Here is a 20,400-nt window from a genome sequence, read left to right as displayed (position 1 = left end):
TGGTTATCTATCAGATTACCGTACATATTTAGTAATTTCTATAAAAAAATGTTCATATTGATTTGCATTAAGAATTTAAAGGGAATGTGTCATTGGAAAATTACCTGCCATTTAAATCACTCTTATGTTTAACATATTTTTAAAGAATTTTTGATTATGTTATTTTTAATTTTCCATGTCACTTTTTATATTTGAACTAAAACAAAAAATACTGCAGTTTTTGCACTGGCCACTATGTCTAATAATAATTGGTGCCACTTCTTGGTTTGTACAGATCACTTTACTGCAGTTAACTCAATCTAATCCTGCCTGTAATTACACTGATCAAAAATATAAATGCAACATTTTCAGTTTTGCTCCCATTTTGCATGAGCTGAACTCAAAGATCTGAAACATTTTGTCCTGTTCCCCTTATTGTGAAGAATAATTCGACAGGTAGTTTACTCGCCCTTCAATCACCACACTGTTAAAGTTCCGGTAACTTGTTTAATGTGTATGATCAAAAGAAGGTAAAACTGTGAATACAGACAAAGCATAGTATCAGACCATACATGCAATGCAGGAGTGTGGATTAATACAATAACGCATACATCAAAGAACAGTGATGCATAAGAATACACTATGGAGCATCTGACATAAAATGCGTCTGCAGATGAGAGAACTATAGCATCATGGCAACTACACAGATCTAGGAGCATGTGACAGGAATCTACTAACATAGATTAGCTAATACCTAACTATAAAGCTCTAACATAATGCATGTATACAACAAAATATGCATCCTACACTGCAGATATAAGTAAATGATAAGGTTTGACATACCAACGATGCTTGGATGGCGTGGATGAAGGATAGATGCATGTGGATGCAACAGTACAGTGTGAATCTAGGAAATATGACTGCTGGAATAAAGAACAACCTGCTTCCTGATCACAGAGAGTCTACTTCCTGCAGTGTCACATGACCTCAGGACAGAACAGAAAAGAACAAAGCAGTCTTAAAGGTGTCCACTAGGGGGAGCAGAATTCAGCAATGTAGATTAACATAATCTGGCTGTGGACAGACAGCACACTCCCCGCCTGGTATCTGTTAGAGATACCACAATTTACCAGACCACCGAAAGTTACTCTGAAGGAGATAAGAGCAAGACAAGTTCTGTTACTGGTCTAATGAACAAAGCTGAACTTCCTTCTGTGTTTACTCTCACCTCTACCTTACGGACCCTACCATCATCGTGAGGGAAGGTCTTTGTCACTCGACCCATAGGCCACTTAATCTGCTTGGTTTGGTGGTTTTTCAGAAGCACGATGTCACCCTGCTGAACATTAGGCCTGTCTGCCTGCCACTTCTTTCGTTCCTGGAGAGTAGCCAAATACTGTTTGTACCATTTGTGCCAAAAGTCTTTAGCCAGGCTCTGGACCTGTCTCCACTGTCGTTTGTAGAGGTCTTTACTATCAAATGTTTCGGACAACACTGGATAAGGTGCAATCTTTTGAGTTATTAAGGTTGCTGGAGTAAGGATTTGTGGATCTTCAGGATCTGTTGAGACTGGTATCAACGGTCTTGAGTTTACAATAGCAGTCACTTCTGCCATCAAAGTAACTAGCACCTCATGAGTAAGCCTTGAAGGTTGTTGCAAAAACATGGAGTCTAGTATCCTCTTGGTGATTCCAATCATCCTTTCCCACACTCCTCCCATGTGGGAAGCGAAAGGGGGGTTAAAAATCCAAGATACTTCTTGCCTTGAAAGAAAACTCTCTACCTTTTCATCATTGAGGTTAGAGGAGATTTTGAGTTCATGGCAAGCACCTACGAAGTTCGTTCCTCTGTCTGATCTGATTGTTTTGACTGGGCCACGAATAGCAAAGAACCTTCTCAAGGCATTTATGAAACTTGAGGCATCCATGGATTCTACAATCTCTATGTGGATGGCACGGATGCTGAGACAGGTGAAAAGAACTGCCCACCTCTTGCTGTTGGCTTCACCTCCACGGGTACGTCTGGAGCAAACCAACCAAGGACCAAATACATCCAGGCCGATGTGAGTGAATGGAGGATCTGTGCTAAGTCTGTCAGGTGGTAAGTCTGCCATTTTCTGTGTTTCACAGGTCCTTCTGAGCTTCCGGCAAATAACACATTTGAAGATAAGACTGGAAACGTTCCGCTTAGCTCCCAAAATCCAATACCCCGCTGTACGAATAGCTCCTTCTGTAATGTGTCGCCCTTGGTGCTGTGACTGGATATGGTGGTGACGGGTTATGAGGGTGGCAATGTGGTGTCGACCTGGGATAATGACTGGGCTTTTCTCATCGTGCCCAAGATCTACATTGCGTAGACGTCCACCCACTCTTAGTAGCCCATCTACATCTATGAAGGGATCTAAAGCTCTAAGCGAACTGTCATTGGAGATACTCTTTTTCTCTTGAATACAGAGGATCTCTCTAGGAAATGTTTCTCCTTGCACATTTTGGAGGACGATTATTCTGGCTTTCTTGAGGAACTCAATAAGATGCGGTCCTGTACAGAGATGCCAACCATTACAGTTTTCAGGATGTTTTTCTGCCTTTACCTTGTAAAGTTGTGTAATGTGGATGAGACGTGCGACAGCTCGTGTCAAAGTATTCCAGCTAGAGAATCTGCAAAAACGTTCAGATCCAAGTCTCTTCTCTCTATATACAGTGCTTAATGTTGTCACCTCAGGACGGATGTCTGTATCAGTCGTTGGATCAACGAGGTCAAAGGCCTCAGTCTCAGTCTTTTCGGCTGGCGAATTTGAATGAAGTAGGAATGTTGGCCCTGTAAGCCACATTGAGTCTTGTAGATGTGCTGTTGATACTGATCTGGTGGCAAGATCTGCTGGGTTATCCTTTGTCGGCACGTAATGCCATTGCTTTGGGATTGAACATCTTCTTATCCTCTGAACACGATTACTGACGAATACATAAAATCTTCTTTCCTCGTTGTAAATGTAGCCCAGAACGATTTTACTATCAGTGAAATAGCTAACAGTGTCAATGTTCAAGTCAATTTCTCTGGTAATGAATTCCGCAATGTCCACAGCAAGGACCGCTGCGCTAAGCTCCAGCCGTGGGATCGTGAGTTCTGGCCGTGGAGTTAGTTTTGCCTTTCCTAAGACGAACCCAATGTGAGCTCCTCCTTGAGCATCAACAACCTTTAAGTAGGCTACTGCTGCTATTGCCTGGACAGAGGCATCTGAGAATACACAGAGCTCTTTATACTGAGCATTAGAGCAGGAAATTGATACATAAGGTCTGGATACCTCAACGTGTCTCAACTTCTGTAGGGATTCTCTCCAATCTTCCCACTGCTGTTTCTTCTCTTCAGGTAGGGGTGCATCCCAATCTTGACTATCTGCAGTGAGATTACGAAGAAGACCTTTTCCTCTAATGGTGACTGGTGCAGCTATACCTAGAGGATCATATACACTGTTCACGGTAGAGAGGACTCCCCGACGAGTGAAAGGTCTTTTCTCTTGTGATACTTGGAATGTCAAAACATCTTTTTTGAGGTCCCAGCTAATGCCAAGGCTTCTCTGAATGGGTAATGCATCAGCACTAAAATCAAGATCCCTTAAGTCACTTGCCCGATCTTCTGAAGGGAAGGCCATCATGACTTCTCTGCTGTTTGATGCTAGCTTATGTAGGTGAAGGTTGGAACATGCCAGCATCTCTCTTGTTCTCTTCAATAGGTTGATGGCTTGTGTTGCAGTTGGCACAGATTTTAGTCCGTCATCAACATAAAAGTCTCTTTCTACAAATTCTCTTGCATCTGCACCAAACTGTCTTTCTCTTTCGTATGCTGCGAGTTTGAGGCCAAAAATGGCTACTGCTGGTGAGGGGCTGTTGCCAAAAATATGCACTTTCATCCGCCATTCGATGATGTCTTCTGCTGGGTTATTATCCTTATGCCAGAAGAATCTTAAAAAGTTCCTATCTTCAGGTCTAACCAGGAAACAATGAAACATTTGGCCAATGTCGGCCACAAAGGCAATAGCATCCTTTCGAAAGCGAAGTAATACTCCTAAGAGATTGTTGTTGAGGTCTGGACCCTTCAAAAGGATGTCGTTCAGGGATATCCCACCACACTGGGCACTTGAATCGAAGACTACTCTGATTTGCAAGGGTTTCTTCGGGTGGTACACCCCGAACAGAGGTAGATACCAGCATTCTTCTTCTATGTCAAGGGGTGGCGCTACTTCACAATGGCCATTCTGTATTACTTTCTCCATGAAAGCAAAGAAATGTCTTTTCATGTCGGGCTTCTGTTTAAAGGATTTTTGAAGAGACCTGAATCGGTGCAAAACCTGTGTCTTGTTATTTGGAAGGCGTTGTCTATGTGTTTTAAAAGGTAGCGGAGCAACCCAGCTGTTGTCTTCGTCCCTGTAGAAGCCTCTCTTCATTATCTCCAGGAAAGCAAGCTCACTGCGAGAAGGAGCCATTTTATCATCTTCTTTGGTAATTTCAAAGGCTTTGTGGCCAAGACAGTTTTCCATACAAGAGGAATTCGAGATGGATGAGGCCTGCAGGGTCAAGGGAATGCCGGTATTGAAGCTTTCCTTCACAGCAAAGAAGTTTGGGCAAGGTGTGAACAGCGATCCCCGGCTATTATCTAAGATGTTGGTATAGAGGCTATGCACGGTGTCTGGTCTGTGGACACCACCTAGACATACATTGCCCACTATTACCCACCCTAGGTCTAATCTTTGGGCGTAAGGAGAGTCGTTTGGCCCATTAATCTGGTCCCTGACCTTGTGGATCCTAATAATATCTCTGCCTAGCAACAGGAGAATGGAGGCATTAGGATCAAGCTCAGGTATCTGAGTGGCTATTTGCCTCAGATGTGTATGATGAAGTGCAACCTCTGGGGTAGGGATCTCTGATCGAACATTTGGGATTTCATCACATTCTATCAGCGTGGGTAGTGGAACGGACACTTGTCTGTCAAGGGATTCCAACTGGAAGCCATGTACCATTCTCCCAGTAGTGTTGATCACTCCCGCACATGTCTTGAGAGAATAGGGCAATTGATGACCTTTTGACCCAAAAAGCTCAAACAACTCTGGTCTTGCCAAAGATCTATTGCTCTGGTCATCTAAGATTGCATAAACTTTGGTAGCTCTTTCCCTATGCCCTGTAGGGTACACATTGACCAAGCAGATTTTTGAACAAGACCTGCCCTGAAGATTTTCTCTACAAACTTCAGTACACATAGCTGACACATCTGCTGATAAGCTACTTTCCTGTCCCTCCCCGCCATGCTCTACCCCTGTTTCAGCTTTCACAGTCCATGGTGCGGGACCAGGATGCATAGCGGACACATGCTTATTGCTATTGCATTCTATACAACAGATAGTCTTATCACAGTCCTTTGCAAGATGTGAAGTAGATGCACAACAATGATAACAAACATTATTTTGCTTCAGGAAGGCCTTTCTTTCAGTTAAAGGTTTTACCCTGAAGCTACGACATTCATACAAAGGATGAGGCTTGCGATGAATGGGGCAACCTTGGGTAAGATCTGCAGTCTTGGGACGGGCAGGCTCTTTCTGTGATGGTGTACCTGTATAAGTCTCAGTCTTGTGCACTGAGACAGAGGTTCTATGAGTAGTATTCTTGTGATGGTGTTTCTCTAGTCTCCAACCATCAGAGCTTTGAGGGGACAGGATGAACCCTGGATCATTACGCATCTTTGCTTGTTGTGTGACAAAACTCACAAAGAAAGAGAATGGTGGGAAAGACACCCGGTGCAGTTCTTTATATCTGGAGCCCTGAGTCATCCACCTCTCTTGTAGGGAAATTGGCAATTTTTGAACAATGTTGCTTATACCCCTAGCTGTATCAAGAATGGCTAGACCTGGAAAGTCACCTCCTTCCTTTGCAGCTTGCAGTTCCATTAACAGGTCTCCTAACTCTCTAAGCCTGGGATGGTCTTTGCTGGAGATTTTCCCAAAGCTGTCTACTCTATTCCACAGGCAGTCCTCTATAATCTCAGGAGCCCCATAGCACTCATCAAGTCTCTGCCATGCCATCTGCAAACCCTTTCTGGAGTCATTCACATGTACAGCTTGTATGCGTTTCACTTGCTTGCATGACTCAATGCCTAACCATCTCACCAGAAGATCTATTTCTTCTTTGTAAGAGAAATTAAGATCTGTTATAGCATTTCTGAATGAAGCCCGCCAAGCCCTATAGTTTTCTGGCAGATCATCAAACTGCACAAGTCCCTTTGAAATAATTTCTCGTCTTGCCATATATCTTACCAGATCCGACGTGACTTGGTTGTGAGCTGGAGAGTCTGGGTAGCGATTAACTGGTGGTATCATTCTTGCATCTGATGAGCAAGTATAAATTCCTTTTTCCACTGGAGGCATAGGATAGCTGTAGCAGTCAGGTGGATCTATGCAGTGGTGTGGAGTGTCAAGTCGCTTGCTGTCCATCGCAGGGTCTTCCCTGAAGATCTGACCGCTGGAGTTTCTCATTGGAGGGGCATAAAATGATAGGTCTGCAGTGAAGGGAGGGTCTTGACAAGAGGCGTTCTGCTGCTGTGAACTTGACTGAAGTGGAAAGCGTGTGCTGCTGTGTGGGTACTTGTTTCCATCTTCTGAGATTGGATCAGGTTGATGGAGTATCTGTGAATGTTCTCTCACATATTCTTCAGTACGCTGTATAGCAGTTTCTTGCTTTAAGTCAAGCTGGATGTCTTGTTTGTCGCTTGTGTCATCATCCGTTTCTAATGCAGCCTCTAATACTTGTGCTTTTGCAGTTGCTGCAGCTGCTGACTTTTTCAAACTGAGTACTTCTAGTGAAGCTTCTATACGTGCCTTTTCTTGCTTTATCTTTGCTTCTTCTTCTGCAAATACTATTTGTGCTTTCATGGCCTCTGCTTCGGCTCTGGCTAGCGCTGCTGCTTCAGAAGCACGAGATCGATGTGAGAGTCTGGATGAGCGTGACACTCTGGATCTGGTCTTCTGTGAAACTTCAGACATCTTTGTGTTGCTCGGTGTGGGTCTGTGTGAGACAGTAACTTCAGTCCCTCTGAAGTAGAAGCTGTGGCTGCACTGCGATGCTGTGTAGTGCTGCTGTACACGGATTAAGCGCTGATCATGCTTGCATTGCTCTATCGCATTCAAGGGCCGTCTCCGTTAAAGCCGTTGTTTTACTGTCCTGTTCCCCTTATTGTGAAGAATAATTCGACAGGTAGTTTACTCGCCCTTCAATCACCACACTGTTAAAGTTCCGGTAACTTGTTTAATGTGTATGATCAAAAGAAGGTAAAACTGTGAATACAGACAAAGCATAGTATCAGACCATACATGCAATGCAGGAGTGTGGATTAATACAATAACGCATACATCAAAGAACAGTGATGCATAAGAATACACTATGGAGCATCTGACATAAAATGCGTCTGCAGATGAGAGAACTATAGCATCATGGCAACTACACAGATCTAGGAGCATGTGACAGGAATCTACTAACATAGATTAGCTAATACCTAACTATAAAGCTCTAACATAATGCATGTATACAACAAAATATGCATCCTACACTGCAGATATAAGTAAATGATAAGGTTTGACATACCAACGATGCTTGGATGGCGTGGATGAAGGATAGATGCATGTGGATGCAACAGTACAGTGTGAATCTAGGAAATATGACTGCTGGAATAAAGAACAACCTGCTTCCTGATCACAGAGAGTCTACTTCCTGCAGTGTCACATGACCTCAGGACAGAACAGAAAAGAACAAAGCAGTCTTAAAGGTGTCCACTAGGGGGAGCAGAATTCAGCAATGTAGATTAACATAATCTGGCTGTGGACAGACAGCACACATTTTCTACACAAAAGACCCACTACTCTCAAATATTAAGCTTCCCTGAGACGGTTTCTGACAGTTTGTGCAGAAATTCTTTGGTTATGCAAACTGATTGTTGCTGCAGCTGTCCGGGTGGCTGGTCTCAGACGATCATGGAGGTGAACATGCTGGATGTGGAGGTTCTGGGCTGGTGTGGTTACACATGGTCTGTGGTTGTGAGGCCGGTTGGATGTACTGCCAAATTCTCTGAAACGCCTTTGGAGACGGCTTATTGTAGAGAAATTAACATTCATTGCACGTGCAACAGCTCTGGTAGACATTCCTGCAGTCAGCATGCCAATTGCACGCTCCCTCAAACGTTGCGACATCTGTGGCATTGTGCTGTGTGATCAAACTGCATATTTCAGAGTGGCCTTTTATTTTGGGCAGTCTAAAGCACACCTGTGCAATATTCATGCTGTCTAATCAGCACCTTGATATGCCACACCTGTGAGGTAGGATGAATGATCTTGGCAAAGGAGAAGTGCTCACTAACACAGATTTAGACAGATTTGTGAACAATATTTGAGAGTAATGGGTCTTTTGTGTATGTAGAAAATGTTTCAGATCTTTGAGTTCAGCTCTTGCAAAATAGGAGCAAAACCAAAAGTGTTGCGTTTATATTTTTGTTCAGTGTATATCATATCTGTGTATAGATAAGACAAGATCCACCATTCACAATAGGTGAATAGGTGTCATTCTTGTACAATGACATCTGCACAGGTCACACAGCATGCCTAGAAAACTCTCCCATAGAAGTCAATGCGGTCTCCTCCTGTCCATTGTGTCTATGGACCATGGAGCTGCTGTAAAGCAATTTTTTAATGCTTTCTAAATGCTGTTAAGAACAGCTAAGGCAAGATAGTCGCCCCCATAATCATGTTCAGAAAATAGAATTAAAAAATCTGCAATCAGAAAATAAAAACAGATTAGAAAAAAGGGATATTTGTTACTATCTGGTTTTAATTGGCAGATAACATTTTTGGTGACATATTTCCTTTAACATTTTTATTTTTGCACAATTGGTACATAATGGGCAAGCAGACAGCAACAGTGGTATCATTGGACTGGTGATAAATAACCAATTCCCACTTTAACAGATTTAATCATTGGCGTCAGCTGGAGGTGTATGACTATTCTCATGGATCCATCAATCATTTTCACAATTTTGTCTCCTTTGCTGTGACTCAGGGTTTGTGCCGGAGAAAGGGCACAGTCCAGGTATAACTGAATCTGGTTGCTCAGACGGTGCGTTTCCCTGGGCTGCCATCAGGAATTTCAAGGAGCCATACAGGAAAAAAATTTGGAGCCCCCTTGACCCCTCCCTGACCCCACCCCATTTTCCTCTCCACCCCTGACTCCACCCCATCTCCACCTCTGTCCTGTCCCTGCATCCTCTCCTCACCACACATTAATGGTTTACAACTAGTGTTGAGCGAACAGTTCGAGCATAGTTCGGGTCCGTACCGAATTTTGGGGTGTTCGTGACACGGACCCGAACCCGAACTTTTTCGTAAAAGTTCGGGTTCGGGTTCGTCGTTCGGCATGTATTTTGGCGCATTTTGAAAGGCTGCAAAGCAGCCAATCAACATGCATCATACTACTTGCCCTAAGATGCCATCGCAGCCATGCCTACTATTGGCAAGGCTGTGATTGGCCAAGTGCAGCATGTGACTCAGCCTCTTTATAAGCTTGTGCGCACGTCGGGACGTGCTCACTCCCGATGTGAATAGAACAGGGATAGACGCAGCTGATGCTAGGGCGAGAATAGGCAGGGATAATTGAATAACTGGAAGCAAATTTCTCTCCTCCACCTGTGATTCATCTGAACAACTGCAGCTGAGCTGCTTTTTTGATAGGGATTGGCTATTTTTAGAGTGGCCAGAGTGATTTTTCCATCCACATGTACCTGGGCTGACCGCCGGCCGCCATTTTGCGACTTGTAGTGCTGCAGCAGAAGCTGCCACAGTGTGCATTCCAAAGCTCCAAACAAGTCAGACATCTACACCTGGGATTCAGACCAATAGCGATTTAGCAGCACAGTCCAAGGCTATTTTTTTTAAAGGTTGTGCAGACCATTTTGTGGCACATGTTACTGGGCTGATAGGCGGCGGCCATCTTGGGACTAGTGCTGCAGCACAATCTCTCCCAACGTCCATTAATCACTTGTAATAGTGGTCTGTGCCATAGAAATCCTACATCAGGGACTTGGGTGTGCTTGTGTCACCCCTACTAATACCAGTCCACCTGTAATCCATACAGTGAAAAGCCATAAAGTATTCCAGTGAGGGAATTTTTTTTTTATTTAAAAAAGGCCAAGTTAGTTTATCTGGCGTTCAATATACTAGATACAGTTAGGCCTGCGTTTCATACATCTGGAATTAGCAAACTAATGTGCTGGGGTTGGGAAAACATATATGTACCCATACTAGAATCTGTCAAAGAAAGCGGTACTCACATATAACAGTCATTCCATCTGTAATCCATACAGTCAAAAGACTGAAAGTATTCCAGTGAGGGAATTTTTTTTATTTAAAAAAGGCCAAGTTAGTTTATCTGGCGTTCAATATACTAGATACAGTTAGGCCTGCGTTTCATACATCTGGAATTAGCAAACTAATGTGCTGGGGTTGGGAAAACATATATGTACCCATACTAGAATCTGTCAAAGAAAGCGGTACTCACATATAACAGTCATTCCATCTGTAATCCATACAGTCAAAAGACTGAAAGTATTCCAGTGAGGGGATTTTTTTTATTTAAAAAAGGCCAAGTTAGTTTATCTGGCGTTCAATATACTAGATACAGTTAGGCCTGCGTTTCATACATCTGGAATTAGCAAACTAATGTGCTGGGGTTGGGAAAACATATATGTACCCATACTAGAATCTGTCAAAGAAAGCGGTACTCACATATAACAGTCATTCCATCTGTAATCCATACAGTCAAAAGACTGAAAGTATTCCAGTGAGGGGATTTTGCTTATAAAAAATAATATATTTCATTGTGGTGCGAGTTGAATTGCAACAATGAAGAAAAATACTATTAAGGGACGAGGACGCGGTCGTGGTGGTGTCCGTGGAGCCTCTGTTGCTGGTAGAGGACGTGGCCGTTCGGCCCCAGGCGCACACAGTAGGGAACGAACTCCCTCAACTAGCCGGCAGAATGTACCGCAATATCTCGTGGGGCCCAATGCCGCTCTTAGGATGGTAAGGCCTGAGCAGGTACAGGCATTAATCGATTGGGTGGCCGACAGTGCTTCCAGCACGTTCACCACATGGTCTTCCACCCAGTCTTCTGCGGAAAGCGCACAGGTGGCACCTGAAAACCAAGCCCATCAGTCTGTCACATCACCCCCAAGCATATCAGGGAAACGGTCTGAGCCACAAGTTATGCAGCAGTCTCTTCTTCTGTTTGAAGACTCTGCTTCCAGGGTTTCCCAGGGGCGTCCACCTAGCCCTTCCCCAGTGGAGGAAGACATACCATGCACTGACGCACAACCACTTATGTCTCCAGATGAAGAGGACATGGGAATACCACCACAGCAGAGTCACCGACTCTCTGATGATGACGAAACACAGGTGCCCACTGCCGCGTCTTTTTGCAGTGTGCAGACTGAACAGGAGGAGGTCAGGGAGGGAGACTGGGTGGAAGACGATGCAGAGGACGATGAGGTCTTAGACCCCACATGGACTGAAGGTCGTGGCGATGACTTTCACAGTTCAGAGGAAGAGGTAGTGGTGAGACCGAGACAACAGCGAAGCCAAAGAGGGAGCAGGGGGCCAAAGCAGACGAGCCGCCGCCCCCAGAGTTCGCCTGCTACTGGACATCGCCAACAGGGACCCAGCCCCACAAAGGCAGCTTCAAAGAGTTCCCTGGCATGGCACTTCTTTAAACAATGTCCTACCGACAAGACCCGAGTGACTTGCACGCTCTGCCATCAGAGCCTGAGGCGAGGCATTAACGTTCTGAACCTCAGCACAACCTGCATGACCAGGCATCTACATGCAAAGCATGAACTGCAGTGGGGTACACACCTTAAAAACCAGGCACTCGCTGAGGCTCCCCCTGCTCCCTCTACCGCTGCTGCCTCGGCTTCCGCCTCGAGAGGAATGTTGCCACCTGCCGAGCAGCAAACAGAGGATGTGCCACCGACACCACCACCACCGCCACCGTCAACTAGCGTCTCCACTATATCACACAGCAGCGTTCAGCTCTCAATATCTCAAACCTTAGAGAGGAAGCGCAAATTCCCCCCGAGTCACCCTCGAGCCCTTGGCCTGAACGCCAGCATTTCTAAACTGCTGGCCTTTGAAATGCTGTCATTCCGGCTGGTGGACACAGACAGCTTCAAACAGCTGATGGCCATGGCTGTCCCGCAGTATGTGGTTCCCAGCCGCCACTACTTCTCCAAGACAGCCGTGCCTTCCCTGCACATGCAAGTGTCCGATAAAATCAAGTGTGCACTGCGCAACGCCATTTGTGGCAAGGTCCACCTAACCACAGATACGTGGACCAGTAAGCACGGCCAGGGACGCTATATCTCACTAACTGCACACTGGATGAATGTAGTGGCGGCTGGGCCCCCGGCGGACAGTTCCTTGGCGCACGTCCTTCCGCCCCCTAGGATCGCAGGGCATCATTCTCTGCCTCCTGTAGCCTCCTCCTCCTACTCGGCTTCCTCCTCCACTGCTTCCACCAGCTCATCCGGTCAGCCACACACCTTCACCACCAACTTCAGCACAGCCCGGGGTAAACGTCAGCAGGCCATTCTGAAACTCATATGTTTGGGGGACAGGCCCCACAGCGCAAAGGAGTTGTGGCGGGGTATTGAACAACAGACCGACGAGTGGTTTCTGCCGGTGGGCCTCAAGCCAGGCCTGGTGGTATGCGATAATGGGCGAAATCTCGTGGCAGCTCTGGGACTAGCCGGTTTGACGCACATCCCTTGCCTGGCGCATGTGCTGAACTTGGTGGTGCAGAGGTTCATTCACCACTACCCCAACATGTCAGAGCTGCTGCATAAAGTGCGGGCCGTCTGTGCGCGCTTCCGCCGTTCACATCCTGCCGCTGCTCGCCTGTCTGCGCTACAGCGGAACTTCGGCCTTCCCGCTCACCGCCTCATATGCGACGTGCCCACCCGGTGGAACTCCACCTTGCACATGCTGGAGAGACTGTGCGAGCAGCAGCAGGCCATAGTGGAGTTTCAGCTGCAGCACGCTCGCGTCAGTCGTACTGCCGAACAGCACCACTTCACCACCAATGATTGGGCCTCCATGCGAGACCTGTGTGCCCTGCTGCGCTGTTTCGAGTACTCCACCAACATGGCCAGTGGCGATGACACTGTTATCAGCGTTACAATACCACTTCTATGTCTCCTTGAGAAAACACTTAGGGCAATGATGTTAGAGGAGGTGGCCCAGGTGGAGGAGGAGGAGGAGGAGGATGAGGGCTCGTTTCTAACACTTTCGGGCCAGTCTGTTCGAAGTGGCTCAGGGGAGGTTTGTTTAAGCAGCAGAGGACAGGTTCACAAGTCGCCAGCCAAGGCACTGTACTGGAGGACGAGGAGGATGAGGAGGAGGAGGTGGAGGGGGACGAGGATGACGCAAGTTCACAGCGGGGTGGCAGCCCAGGCCCATCACTGGTGCGTGGCTGGGGGGATACGGTGGACGATGACGATACGCCTCCCACAGAGGACAGCTTGTCCTTACCCATGGGTAGCCTGGCCCACATGAGCGAATATATGCTCCAATGCCTGCGCAACGACAGCAGAGTTGCCCACGTTTTAACGTGTGCAGACTACTGGGTGGCCACCCTGCTGGATCCCCGGTATAAAGACAATGTGCCCACTTTAATTCCTGAACTGGAGCGCGACCGTAAGATGCGCGAGTACAAGCGCACGCTGATAGAGGCGCTCTTGAGAGCATTCCCACATGTCACAGGGGAACAGGTGGAAGGTGAAGGCAGAGGAGTGGCAAGAGGTCGCCAACGCAGCTGTGTCACGGCCAGCTCATCTGAGGGCAGGGTTAGCATGGCAGAAATGTGGAAAAGTTTTGTCTCCACGCCACAGCTATCTGCACCGACACCTGATACGGAACGTGTTAGCAGGAGGCAGCATTTCACTAACATGGTTGAACAGTATGTCTGCACACCCCTCCACATCCTGACGGATGGTTCGGCCCCATTCAACTACTGGGTTTCGAAATTGTCCACGTGGCCAGAGTTAGCATGTTATGCCTTGGAGGTGCTTTCCTGCCCGGCGGCCAGCGTTTTATCTGAACGCGTATTCAGCACGGCAGGGGGCGTCATTACTGACAAGCGCAGCCGCCTGTCCACAGCCAACGTGGACAAGCTGACCTTCATAAAGATGAACCAGGCATGGATCCCACAGGACCTGTCCCTCCCTTGTGCAGAGTAGTCCTTATTAACTGCCTAAAACATGTCTTGTTGTGCTACGGGCCACTTCTTTATTTGATACAAATTTTATGAAACCCAAAGTTGAATGAAACTCTTCTCTGTCTGGGCGCCGGGGCCTAACCAGATGAAAGTGGCCGGTTAAACTAACGGGTGACATGAAGCCATAACCTCTGCCATGCTACCTCTGTCTTCTGTCTGGGTGCTGAGGCCTAAGTCAAATAAAGCGGTCTTCTGCTGTGCTGGGGGATATGAAGCTAATCTCTGACCTCTCTCCTCTGTCTGGGTCCAAAGGCCTAAATCACTGAAAGAGGCCTTCTCCTGTGGTGTGTGATATGATGCCAGAATATGTGCTGTGGGGCCTCTCTCCTCTTCCTGGGTGCAGGGGTCAAATAAACTAAATTGTGGCCTACTCCTGTGGTGGTTGATATGATGCCTGATTCTCTGATGTGGAACCTCTCTCCTCTGTTTGGGTGAAGGGGTCAAAGTAACTAAATGGTGGCTTCTCCTGTGGTGGCTGATATGATGCCAGAATATGTGCTGTGGTGCCTCTCTCCTCTTCCTGGGTGCAGGGGTCAAAGTAACTAAATGGTGGCTTCTCCTGTGGTGGCTGATATGATGCCAGAATATGTGCTGTGGGGCCTCTCTCCTCTTCCTGGGTGCAGGGGTCAAAGTAACTCAATGGTGGCTTCTCCTGTGGTGGCTGATATGATGCCAGAATATGTGCTGTGGTGCCTCTCTCCTCTGTCTGGGTCCAAAGGCCTAAATCACTGAAAGAGGCCTTCTCCTGTGGTGTGTGATATGATGCCTGAATATGTGCTGTGGTGCCTCTCTACTCTTCCTGGGTGCGGGGGTCAAAGTAACTCAATGGTGGCTTCTCCTGTGGTGGCTGATATGATGCCAGAATATGTGCTGTGGTCCCTCTCTCCTCTTCCTGGGTGCGGGGGTCAAAGTAACTCAATGGTGGCTTCTCCTGTGGTGGCTGATATGATGCCAGAATATGTGCTGTGGGGCCTCTCTCCTCTTCCTGGGTGCAGGGGTCAAAGTAACTCAATGGTGGCTTCTCCTGTGGTGGTTAGTATGATGCCAGAATATGTGCTGTGGGGCCTCTCTCCTCTTCCTGGGTGCAGGGGTCAAAGTAACTCAATGGTGGCTTCTCCTGTGGTGGCTGATATGATGCCAGAATATGTGCTGTGGTGCCTCTCTCCTCTTCCTGGGTGCGGGGGTCAAAGTAACTCAATGGTGGCTTCTCCTGTGGTGGCTGATATGATGCCAGAATATGTGCTGTGGTGCCTCTCTCCTCTTCCTGGGTGCGGGGGTCAAAGTAACTCAATGGTGGCTTCTCCTGTGGTGGTTAGTATGATGCCAGAATATGTGCTGTGGGGCCTCTCTCCTCTTCCTGGGTGCAGGGGTCAAAGTAACTCAATGGTGGCTTCTCCTGTGGTGGCTGATATGATGCCAGAATATGTGCTGTGGTGCCTCTCTCCTCTTCCTGGGTGCGGGGGTCAAAGTAACTCAATGGTGGCTTCTCCTGTGGTGGCTGATATGATGCCAGAATATGTGCTGTGGGGCCTCTCTCCTCTTCCTGGGTGCAGGGGTCAAAGTAACTCAATGGTGGCTTCTCCTGTGCTGATTGATATAAAGCTGATGGTTGTGCCATCTGACATGGTTGCCAGGGTCTGATTCAATGGGGGCCTACTCCTGTGGTGGGTGATCTAAATGCCTGATTCTCTGCTGTGAAACCTCTCTCCTCCGTCTGGGTGTAGGGGTCAAAGTCTTTCAAAGTCGCCTTCTCCTGTGCTGATTGATATGAAGCTGATGGTTGTGCCATCTGACATGGTTGCCGGGGTCCCATTAAATTGTGGCCTACTCCTGTGGTGGTTGATATGATGCCTGATTCTCTGATGTGGAACCTCTCTCCTCTGTTTGGGTGAAGGGGTCAAAGTAACTAAATGGTGGCTTCTCCTGTGGTGGCTGATATGATGCCAGAATATGTGCTGTGGTGCCTCTCTCCTCTTCCTGGGTGCGGGGGTCAAAGTAACTCAATGGTGGCTTCTCCTGTGGTGGCTGATATGATGCCAGAATATGTGCTGTGGTGCCTCTCTCCTCTTCCTGGGTGCGGGGGTCAAAGTAACTCAATGTGGCTTCTCCTGTGGTGGCTGATATGATGCCAGAATATGTGCTGTGGTGCCTCTCTCCTCTTCCTGGGTGCGGGGGTCAAAGTAACTCAATGGTGGCTTCTCCTGTGGTGGCTGATATGATGCCAGAATATGTGCTGTGGTGCCTCTCTCCTCTTCCTGGGTGCGGGGGTCAAAGTAACTCAATGGTGGCTTCTCCTGTGGTGGCTGATATGATGCCAGAATATGTGCTGTGGTGCCTCTCTCCTCTTCCTGGGTGCAGGGGTCAAAGTAACTAAATGGTGGCTTCTCCTGTGGTGGTTGATATGATGCCTGATTCTCTGCTGTGAAACCTCTCTCCTCCATCTGGGTGTAGGGGTCAAAGTCTTTCAAAGTCGCCTTCTCCTGTGCTGATTGATATAAAGCTGATGGTTGTGCCATCTGACATGGTTGCCAGGGTCTGATTCAATGGGGGCCTACTCCTGTGGTGGGTGATCTAAATGCCTGATTCTCTGCTGTGAAACCTCTCTCCTCCGTCCGGGTGTAGGGGTCAAAGTCTTTCAAGTCGCCTTCTCCTGTGCTGATTGATATGAAGCTGATGGTTGTGCCATCTGACATGGTTGCCGGGGTCCCATTAAATTGGGGCCTACTCCTGTGGTGGGTGATCTAAATGCCTGATTCTCTGCTTTGAAACCTCTCTCCTCCGTCCGGGTGTAGGGGTCAAAGTCTGTCAAAGTCGCCTTCTCCTGTGCTGATTGATATAAAGCTTATGCTTGTGCCATCTGACATGGTTGCCGGGGTCTGATTCAATGGTGGCCTACTCCTGTGGTGGGTGATCTAAATGCCTGATTCTCTGCTGTGTAACCTCTCTCCTCCGTCTGGGTGTAGGGGTCAAAGTAACTAAATGGTGGCCTACTCTGTGGTGGGTGATATGATGCCTGGTTCTCTGCTGTGGGACCTCTCTCCCTTTGTCTGGGTGCTGTGGTCAAATAATAGTAAGTGACCTTCTCCATTGGTGGGTGACTTGAAGCCTGATTCTGTGCTATGGGACCTCACTCCAATTAATATTGTTTAATTTTTTATTTATTTTATGTTAACTCATCATTTCCCTATCTACATTTGTTTGCAGGGGATTTAACTACATTTTGCTGCCTTTTGCAGCCCTCTAGCCCTTTCCGGGTGTGTTTTACAGCCTTTTTAGTGCCATAGTTCGGGTCCCATTGACTTCTATGGGGTTCGGGTTCGGGATGAAGTTCGGGTCGAGTTCGGATCCCGAACCCGAACATTTTTTCGAAAGTTCGGCGAACTCGTCGAACCCAAACATCCAGGTGTTCGCTCAACTTTATTTACAACCTCATCATATCACATACATAACCTTTAGCTTTTGTTTTGGCCAAAAGATGTTTTAAGTCTGCCACTATGGTCACTAGGTAGACTCTTTTGGCAGGGCCCTACTGTACTCTAACCCATTTAAAATTTCTTCAAATATTCAATTCTTTATTTTAATTTTAAATTTTAATTTAGTTGATGTTTTAAAGGGAATTTATCATCTACTTTTTATTAAATAAAGTCAGATAATGATACATATTTTTCTAATCTGTTTCTATTTTCTGATTGTAGATTTTAGTATTCTATTTTCTGAACATGACTATGGGGCTTCCATCTTGCGTGACTTTTGCATATTTATAGATATGGATGTGGGCCACATGAATATAGGCCACAATAGATTGGAGAGGACCTTATTGATTTCTATGGGACAGTTTTCAGATAGCTTCTGACCTGCAAAACAGTGTCTGACAAAAAGCAATTACAGACACAAACCACTAATGCAGTGTGATGGATAGGGACACTATAGAGAGAGAATAGATACATATAATTGTATAGATTTTATGGGATTGATCAGGTAAAGTGGGGGCTGATCACACTTGCCCTTAACACAGCTGCGGCAGCTCACCCTGGCAGTTAGCTCTGCATTAGAAAACCCCTTACAATAAAATGAAAATCATCATTTTCTGTATATGAACAGACGTAGGAAGCTTTGTTTCTTCAAAAGCTAAATTCTACAGTTTGTAGGCTTATTGCCAACACAGCAACTCCATAGCATTCTGCTGCAAACCTGATCAATTGCACATTTTTATTTCTAAAAAAACATTGCATTACATCAATGTTATTAAATGCATTGCTTTATATCAAAATCATTTAAAGGCAATAACACAGTTTTTATACGTGTGTTATTGACTGCATAGTTATTAAATCATTATTAAATCAGATTGTGTAGTTCAAAGACATTTTACCGCAAACATTGCATCAAGACGCGTGGTTCAAGGACATTTTACAAATTGCATTTTCATACATGTGATAATGAACGCATAGTTCAAAAAGACATTTTACTGCAAACATTGTATCAAGACGTGTGGTTCAAGGACATTTTACAGCAAAAATTGAAGTTATATTTGTGCTGTTGAACAGTGTGTTTATAGAAGGGGAGGATCATTTAATTGCAACACTGTCTTTAATTGCACCTCTATGTACAAACCTGAGACTTTTCATTTATGGGCATCATAATAAAATGTCTGGAAAACAAAAGAGTGCAAAATGAAATACCCAGGCCTCCTCATCCTAGCGTCATATGGGTAGTAGCAGCACAAGTCATCTGTCCAGAAGTAGTAGTAGGCCACAGTTCTCCCTGGCTTCCGATAGGTGCAACATTATTATTGAGGACAAAGAGGACTGGATGGCTCACTCCTCCTCTCAGTCTGAGTCTGACACCATGCCTTGGAGTCGGGGTTACAGCATTCCTCATCATCATCCTCCTTGCAACCCCAGAGAATCCTTTAAGTTGCATCCTCTCTGTCTTCACTGCCCTCTACTAGTGGGGTGCTTTTTTTTTCCTAAGAAGAGGCAATAAAATCCCACCACATGCTATGGAAGATATTTAAGATAGTCTTTCTGTTGATGACTAGTTTGAGAACATTCAGCATTTGGACTGTCATGAGAAGAAGGTTCAGGGGGAGGCGGGGGACCCCATGCATAGTTGTGGTGGTGGTGGTAGTAGTGGTACCTGTAGCCATGTGGTGCTGTAGGAGCAGTGGTAGTGACAGTTGCCCTCAGGGAAAATACAGAGCAGGGAATCAAGAGGGAGTGGCCTAGGAGCCCACAATGACATATCACAGTCTGATATAAGTGGCATGGAGGGTGAGGATGACGATAATTTTGAGTGTGTGTTAATCACGACTAGGGATGAGCAAATTTCTTCAAAATTCAATTCGTTCGGTTCGCCGATTTTTCTGAAAAGATTTCATTCGGTCCAAATTTATTAGTGGCGAGAGAGACTGTATAGTGGTGTAGAACATTGTGCCTTGCAGTAACACGCATAGGGAGTCTGCTGTCGTAGTGAAACAATACTGTGAGTCAGTATGACACGCAGATGACAGGCGTAGCTCTTAGAATCACTGCACACTTCACTTATTTGGGCAGTTATGGGGCCCAAAACTGACCAAATAACTCAAGTGTGAACTCAGCCTTACAGGTCGATGTTAGCGTCAAGAAGAAGAGCACTCCTTTTACAACCATCGTCAGCTGATTCCACATAGATGTCTACAGAACCTGTTCTATTAAACAAGTAGAGCCCCCTGACAGAGTGGAGAGGGTGTCAGCAGTAAATTTGTGTTGACGTCACTGATTATTTTGCCCTTCCTCTGATCTGTCAGAACAATAACCCCCAAAAAACAGATCCTGTCTGTTGAGCATCCGCCTTCACTCGGTCAGCATTTAGTCAGTAATCCATCAGTATTGCTAAAGCCAAAAAAAACAAGAGTGGATCCAAAACAGAGATGACACATTAATGGGATATTTGCATGTCTTCTGTGTTTTGTACCCACTCCTGCTTTTAGCTACCAAATCATAAGCCAATTCTTATGCAAAATAGGGACCATGTCATACAGGCCTTACAGCTGCTAAATAGACAGGTTCCGCTGTGCATATCATTTCTT

General features: G+C 46.2%; 1 protein-coding gene across 1 annotated transcript; it reads right to left on the bottom strand.

Moving 5' to 3' along the window:
- Positions 1–407: 407 nt before the first annotated feature.
- On the bottom strand, positions 408–1,923 carry LOC121001527. Its single transcript, XM_040432630.1, has 2 exons — positions 823–1,923; positions 408–515 (listed from the first exon to the last, which is right to left on the bottom strand). The coding sequence occupies exon 1, from the start codon at positions 1,904–1,906 to the stop codon at positions 1,124–1,126; it is 783 nt and encodes a 260-aa protein (XP_040288564.1). The 5' UTR covers positions 1,907–1,923; the 3' UTR covers positions 408–515; positions 823–1,123.
- Between the last annotated feature and the right edge of the window lie 18,477 nt (positions 1,924–20,400).

This window comes from Bufo bufo, chromosome 5 (assembly GCF_905171765.1).
Source record: "Bufo bufo chromosome 5, aBufBuf1.1, whole genome shotgun sequence".
NCBI lineage: Eukaryota > Metazoa > Chordata > Amphibia > Anura > Bufonidae > Bufo > Bufo bufo.
Note: the sequence above shows the minus strand (reverse complement) of the source record. Positions and strands in the feature narration are given on the sequence as shown.

Coding starts and splice junctions, on each gene's coding strand:
- LOC121001527 (XM_040432630.1), bottom strand. CDS start 1,906: ATGGATGCCTCAAGTTTCATAAATGCCTTGAGAAGGTTCTTTGCTATT.